A 7,605-nucleotide genomic window follows, 5' to 3' on the forward strand; every position below is an offset into this window, starting at 1 on the left:
ATGATCATGCCAAGGCATCTAGTAGTACCAAAGACATAAATTCGCCTCTTCAAATCGGTGTTCAGCGTCCATGTTTCATAACCATAGAGTAAGACAGGGAACACCAACGACTTGAAGATCCGAATCTTCGTCCGCCTGCACAGGTACTCGTGTTGAGCGAGTCCATAACGCCGTTAGTAAACCATATGGAAAGGATATATAGACAAAACCTGGTATCGCTGGTGGAGATCAGCGAACAAGAGGATACTACTAGAAGATCAAGAAAAGTGGATATTTGGAACGGATTGAGTGAAGAGATTGTAGCAGCAGAAAGTGCGCACAAACTTAAGGAAATTTGGATAAATATAGATATGGAGACAGGTCAATATGAGCCCCACTCAAACCCTGTAGTATGGAGCTAAGTAAATACACACACACACACACACACACACACACACACACACACACACACACACACACACACACACACACACACACACACACATTAACAAGATATTTGGGAAAACATATAACATGCTTCAAAATATTGGTCTTGCATTCCACTACCTACATGAAGGAATGATGAAGAAGATATTATGCACCTTAATAAGACCCCAGTTAGAATATGCAGCTTGCGTCTGGTCACTGCATATGAAGAAAAATGTGAAGAAGGTGGAAAGAGTACAGAGGCTGGCAACAAGGATGGTACCAGGACTCAGGGAGTTAGACTATGAGGAAAGACTGAGGAAGCTGGGGCTGACCACACTAGAAGAGAGAAGAACAAGAGGAGACATGATAACTATGTATAAATTGGTGAACAAGATTGACATACTGGACAGAGAATTGATAAAGGTGACCACAAGTAATCATCTCCGAGGACATGGAAAAAAACTAATAAAGGACATCTGTCTAAATGACGTGAGAAAGTACAGTTTCCCGCATCATAGTATTGATAAGTGGAATAAACTGAGCAGTGATGTCGTTGACGCGGTGTGTGTCAATCAGATGAGAGATATGACAGGAGTGGACAAGGAGACAGGACACAGAGAGCTTAGCTCGGGCCCTGTAATACACAAATAGGTAAATAGGTAAATACACACACACACACACACACACACACACACATTATTGTGGTAATGTCCTCCCCCCCCTGTACATTTTCAGTGTATTTTTTTACATTGCCTAACTAATAGACCGTTTATTATTATCATTATTACACACACATACACACACACACACACACACACACACACACACACACACACACACACACACCCAGTAGCTCAGTGGTTAGAGCGCTGGCTTCACAAGCCAGAGGACCGGGGTTCGATTCCACGGCCGGGTGGAGATATTTGGGTGTGTCTCCTTTCACGTGTAGCCCCTGTTCACCTAGCAGTGAGTAGGTACGGAATGTAAATCGAGGAGTTGTAACCTTGTTGTCCCGGTGTGTGGTGTGTGCCTGGTCTCAGGCCTATCCGAAGATCGGAAATAATGAGCTCTGAGCTCGTTCCGTAGGGTAACGTCTGGCTGTCTCGTCAGAGACTGCAGCAGATCAAACAGTGAAACACACACACACACACACACACACACACACACACACACACACACACACACACACGCTTTTGACATGTTTGTAATCCAGGTGTCCCTAAGCACCTAGAGATTATTGCCATTCAATCGGCCGTCACGAAATTTACAAACCTATATACTTCTCGCTCTGTGCTTTCTTCTCATTGAATGCTAGTTACTTGATTTTGTGTTCAAGTAATCAGACATTTTGTGAAGATGGTGAAGAATGGTTTCCACTTACTCAGAACGTTGTTCCCCTCCATCAGGGAGGAGGGGCTTGTGTCTCTACCATTCGTGAACAGAGTATATAATTTAATGTTATTTTCCATTAGATATTATTCAGTACGTGCATAATATTTAAAAGTCTTAAGTTATAATCAGTGACACATATCTGTATTCTTACAAGAATTATGTATCATCATTAACATTTTCTTTTGAGTAAGCTAAACGTCTAGTAACTTACGTCAAATCCAGAAGTCTGGGACGGGCTTTGAGGTTCTTGAGAAAATAGATCGAGGTCGCTTAGATCTTGCGTAAATTGGCCATCATAATCAGTCTCTTGCTCAGGAAATTCCTCCTGTCTTTCTTTTTTGTCTGGTACATGATGCATTAAAAAAATGGGAAGTCTGGTTAGGATTATAAAAGCATAGAAATTTGTAATTTCTTCAATCACTTAAGAAAGAATTAATATAATGCAAAGATGATTTTTTTATAAGTATTGTCATGTGAATTGAAGTTAAAACCAAATGTAAAAGTAACTGAAATCATACAGTTCATGGTCAGTATTGCAAGAACAATCTCACCAAAGCTGAATGTGAAAGTAACTATCTTCATACGAGAGTTCTCCAGATCCACTAGCAGCATATACTCAAAGTTCTGGTATACCAGCTGCGAGAGAAGCAGTTTCCTGAAATGTCAACCGACATCAGATGAAAAGGGTTTATAGAATTTTAGCCCCTCAATCATCAGTCCCAGCACTACTCCATCTTGATAGTTTGCCCTTTACAAACTTGTATGCAGCACAATAACTTTACAATGAGAAACACCTAGCTACCAGCCACTTAGGCTCGCTTCACATGAGCAGCTTTTACCAATGTAGTTTAGAAATCAATAAAGTTCAACGAGGTCCTTCACATACTGCCCATGTGGCTTTATATCTACACGGCAATCGTCCTCTGTCGCACACAAACAACAGCAAACTAACAAGAATATATTATACACTGTTCAGTGTTTCCATCTGCTGAAAGCTTCTTTGCCTACATACTAAAATTACCCAACATTTGCCTTCAGCTCAGGATGAAAATTCATATACTATATATAAATTTCTATTCTATTCTGGAATCTGTTTTATCATTTCCCAAGTATTGGCACAATAAGAAAGTAATAAATCAAATCTATGTTGCACATCTAAAAATCTTTTTAGAAGACCAGTAATATATATGCTACTTCTGTATTCAAAATTTTCAATGACCTGAACTCATTTAAGAGAGGTTTCAAGACATTTTTTCTTTATGCAAGAGAAAGACCTGGTAAAGGCAACAAAACATTGAAAAAAAGGCCCACTAAAACTTCAGGTTCCCTAAAAGATTTTAAAGAAATTAGCCAAAAAATAAGGACAAATGTCTTGAAACCTCCTTAAAATAAGTCAAGTCGTAGGATGATGGAAATACAAAAGCAGGCATGGAGTTCCAGAATTTACCAGTGAAAGATATGAATGATTGAGAGTACTGAGTAGCGTTAGAGAGTTGGAAAGAATAGGGATGAGAAGAAGAAAGCCTTGTGCAGTGACGCCGCAGGAGGAGGGGAGGCATGCAGTTAGCAAGATCAGTAGACAATTAGCATGAAAATAGCGATAAAAGATAGAAATAATTGCAACATTCTGGCGGTGAGAAAGAGGCTGAGAATAGTAAGAGGAGCGGAGTAGATGAGACGAAAAGCTTTTGATCCCACCCTATCTAATAAATCTGTGAGTGGAACCTCCTCAAACATGTGAAGAGTACTCCGTACAATGACGGATAAGACCATTGTAAAGAGTTAGCAGTTGAAGGGGCGAGAAAAACTGCAGGAGACGCCTCAGAACGCCTAACTTCAAAAAAGCAGTTTTAGCAAAAGATGAGATGTGAAGTTTCCAGTTAAGATTATGAGTAAAGGACAGACCGAGGATATTCAGTGTGGAAGAGGGAAGCAGTTGAGTGTCACTGTAGAAGAGGGGATAGTTATTAGGAAGGATGTGTCGAGTCGATAGGTGGAAAAATTGAGTTATTGAGGCATTGGAAACTACTACGTTTTCTCTGTCCCAATCAGAAATCTTGGAAAGATCAGAATTCAGGCGTTCTGTGGCGTCCCTGCGTGATCTGTTGACTTCCTGAAGGGTTGGTTGTCTCTGAAAGGACGTGGTATCATCAGCGTAGGAGTGGATAGAAGTTTGGTTAAGAATCATTAATGAATAATAGAAAGAGAGTGGATGATAGGACAGAACCCTGAGGAACACCACTATTAATAGATTTAGGAAAAGAACAGTGGCCGTCTACCACGGCTGCAATAGAACGAAAACTTGAAATAAAGTTGTATAGAGAAGGATAGAAACCGTAGGAGGGCAGTTTGAAATCAAAGCTTTGTGCCAGACTCTATCAAAAGCTTTTGATATGTCTAACGCGACAGCAAAAGTTTCACCGAAATCTCTAAAAGAGGATGACCAAGACTCAGTAAGGAAAGCCAGAAGATCACCAGTAGAGCGACCTTGACGGAAGCCATACTGGCGATCAGATAGAAGATTGTGAAGTGACAGATGTTTGAGAATCTTCCTATTGAGGATAGATTAAAAACTTTAGACAAGCAAGAGATTAAAGCTATAGGACGGTAGTTTGAGGGATTAGAACGGTCACCCTTTTTAGGAACAGGCTGAATGTAGGCAAACTTCCAGCAAGAAGGAAAGGTAGAAGTCGATAGACATAGTTGAAAGAGTTTGGCCAGGCAAGGTGCAAGCACGGAAGCACAGTTTTTGAGAACAATAGGAGGGACCCCATCAGGTCCATAAGCCTTCCGAGGGTTTAGGCCAGCGAGGGCATGGAAAACATCATTACGAAGAATTTTGATTGAAGACATGAAATAGTCAGAGGGAGGAGGAGAGGGAGGGACAAGCCCAGAATCATCCAAGGTGGAGTTGTTAGCAAAGGTTTGAGAGAAGAGTTCAGCTTTAGAGACAGAAGAGATGGCAGTGGTGCCATCAGGATGAAATAAAGGAGAAGATGAAGAAGTAAAGTTATTGGAGATGTTTTTGGCCAGATGCCAGAAGTCACGAGATTGAAAGATTTTGACATTTTCTATTTATGAAGGAGTGTTTGGCAAGTTGAAGAATAGACTTGGCATGATTCCGGACAGAAATATAAAGTGCATGAGATTCAGATAATGGAGGGCTCAAGTACCTCTCTATCATGTATAGCACAAGAACAGGGTGTGTTAAAACAATGTATTAGAAGTGTTTAGGTTGAGAAAAAAAATGAGGAATGTACGCCTCCATGCCAGACGCTATCACCTCCGTTATGTGTTCAGCACAAAGAGATGGGTCTCTGACACGGAAACGGTAATCATTCCACGGAAAATCAGCATAATACCTCCTCAGGTCCCTTCAACTGGCATAAGAAAAACGCCAGAGGCACCTTCACTTTGGGGATCCTGAGGAGGAATTGGAGAAATAGGACAAGATACAGAAATGAGATTGTGAATGGAAGAGCCCAACGGAGAAGATAGGGTAACAACATAAGCTGAGAGATTAGAGGTGAGGAAAACATCAAGAATGTTGGGTGCATCTCCAAGACGGTCAGGGATACGAGTAGGATGTTGCACCAGTTGCTTTAGGTCATGGAGAATAGTAAAGTTGAAGGTTAATTCACCAAGATGGTCAATGAAGGGAAAGGAAAGCCAATGCTGGTGAAATATTGGAATCACCAAAAATGGAGATCTCCGCGAAAGGATAGAGGGACAGAATGTGCTCCATTTTGAAAGTTAAAAAGTTAAAGAATTTACTATAGTCAAAGGAATTAGGGGAGAGATAGACAGCACAGATAAATTTAGTTAGAAACTGAAGATTGAAGAGCGTGGGCACAAGAGATATTTATTCCTTTCTTTTCAGAAAACAACATTTCTATTAGTTTCTTACAAGCCTTATCACCAAGAAAGAATTATTTTGTGATGCAAAAAGTGAAATCTTGCATGGAACAGGGAAAACAAAGAAGGAGATGAGGAGACATTATTCTGCTGCTGATAGGCAGCGGCCGCTTCGTCTTCTTGTTGTGAGTTACTATCACCATAATATTTGTGTGTCTGCCCTTCTATTACCTGCTATAATGGATATCATACCTTTATATTCATATACGATCATGTCATACGGTCGTGCTTGGTGTGTGGGTTCTTGAATTATGTAACATGTTTCAACTTAAATCAACTCGAGAGAGAGAGAGAGAGAGAGAGAGAGAGAGAGAGAGAGAGAGAGAGAGAGAGAGAGAGAGAGAGAGAGAGAGAGAGAGAGAGAGAGAGAGAGAGAGAGAGAGAGGGAGGGGGGAGATAGGGGAAAAGGAGTGCTCATTACAGTTATAAAGAAACAATATAAATACATTTTTCAGGAAGAAAAATGTTATGATAATTTGTTCTGATGATACTGAAATTAATTTACAAAAGGTAAATGAGAATTTAGTTTTATTCAATAATAATGCCACACAACAAATCACTTACTCAATAACGTTGGTAAAGTCACTTGGATTCTCTAAGTCACAACTCCACTTTAACAGAAGGTGAAGGCCAAAGTCCGGTAGCAAGAGGTCTGTGCCTTCCTGTAAGTAAGATGAGATATAAGTGAAAAAAGTACTCAAGAAAAACGATCTACCTAAATGAATTTCATCACATAAATGCGTTAGCCGGAAAAGCCAAGAATCTATTTTTTCACTTGTTTCTTAAGTAAACTATTTGCCTTAGCATCTGATTACAGTTTTTACTGAGTTCTTTTGATTTAGCATGTGTTACTTATATATATATATATATATATATATATATATATATATATATATATATATATATATATATATATATATATATATATATACACGAGTAACACATGCTAAATCAAAAGAACTCAGTAAAAATTTAATCACATGCTAAAATATATATATATATATATATATATATATATATATATATATATATATATATATATATATATATATATATATATATATATATATATATATATATATATATATATGAATAAAATGTTTCTTGCTGTCGCCAGATACTCTATTGCCATGTTGTTTGGCATAATCTACCATTTGTAGTTTGTCAGAGATTGTGTAGCTCAAAGTTTTTCCTCCTGCTTTCATAACGGTGATGGTGTTGACGTGTTTTGTTATGGTTATGAACTTGGGAACAGGAGAAAAATACTGAGCTACACAATCGATGCGTAAGGAAAATATCATATTAAGTATTAAAGTGAAAGACAGACAGACATAGAGACAGATACACAAATATAAATATATACTTATATGCAGACAGATAGACAGACAGGAAGAGGGAGAGATGGCATTTTATTTATTCATTTATTTACTATAATATTTTTTTATTCTTTTTTTTTTTTTTGTGATACTCACTTTCGGCCTTCTATTCCAGATGACTCTCCTTCCAAGGCTAGTGGAGTCTGATTCTTCAGATGTGAGAAGAGAGTCAACGACGTGATAAAGTTTTGTCATACTTGAGTACATGACACTTGATAAGTATATAATTTTTGCCTGGAATGTGAAAATACGAATATTTAGGGTCTGTCACAAAAATTCATGATTTCTTGAAATATGCAGATAAAGTAGTATTTTAAAAGAAAATGCTGTAAAAAGTAAAAAACAAAGTCTTTGTAAATTCCTTTGGAAAGTAGGGGGTTTACTATTTTTTTTTATATGTGAGTGGAAACTAGTCAAAGGCAGCAAAAACGAATGAACAAAATCCACTGAGATGCTAGTCCTCTGTTAGGTTCGAGAGAGTGACCCAGATGATAAATGTTTTGAAACCTCCCTC

The 7,605-nt window shown here is 38.5% G+C and overlaps 1 protein-coding gene across 1 annotated transcript in view; it reads right to left on the bottom strand.

Annotated features, from left to right (window-relative positions):
• Positions 1-7,605, bottom strand: part of LOC123508821 (hemolymph clottable protein-like) — a gene marked incomplete in the record, with an annotated part of 154,330 nt that overhangs the window by 52,192 nt on the left and 94,533 nt on the right. The window contains 4 exon segments of the mRNA XM_045262747.1: positions 2,012-2,142; positions 2,352-2,455; positions 6,280-6,377; positions 7,188-7,325. Of these exon segments, the coding sequence (XP_045118682.1) occupies positions 2,012-2,142; positions 2,352-2,455; positions 6,280-6,377; positions 7,188-7,325 (471 nt within the window).

The sequence above is a fragment of the Portunus trituberculatus genome, chromosome 25, assembly GCF_017591435.1.
Source record: "Portunus trituberculatus isolate SZX2019 chromosome 25, ASM1759143v1, whole genome shotgun sequence".
In the NCBI taxonomy this organism is placed as follows: Eukaryota; Metazoa; Arthropoda; class Malacostraca; order Decapoda; family Portunidae; genus Portunus; species Portunus trituberculatus.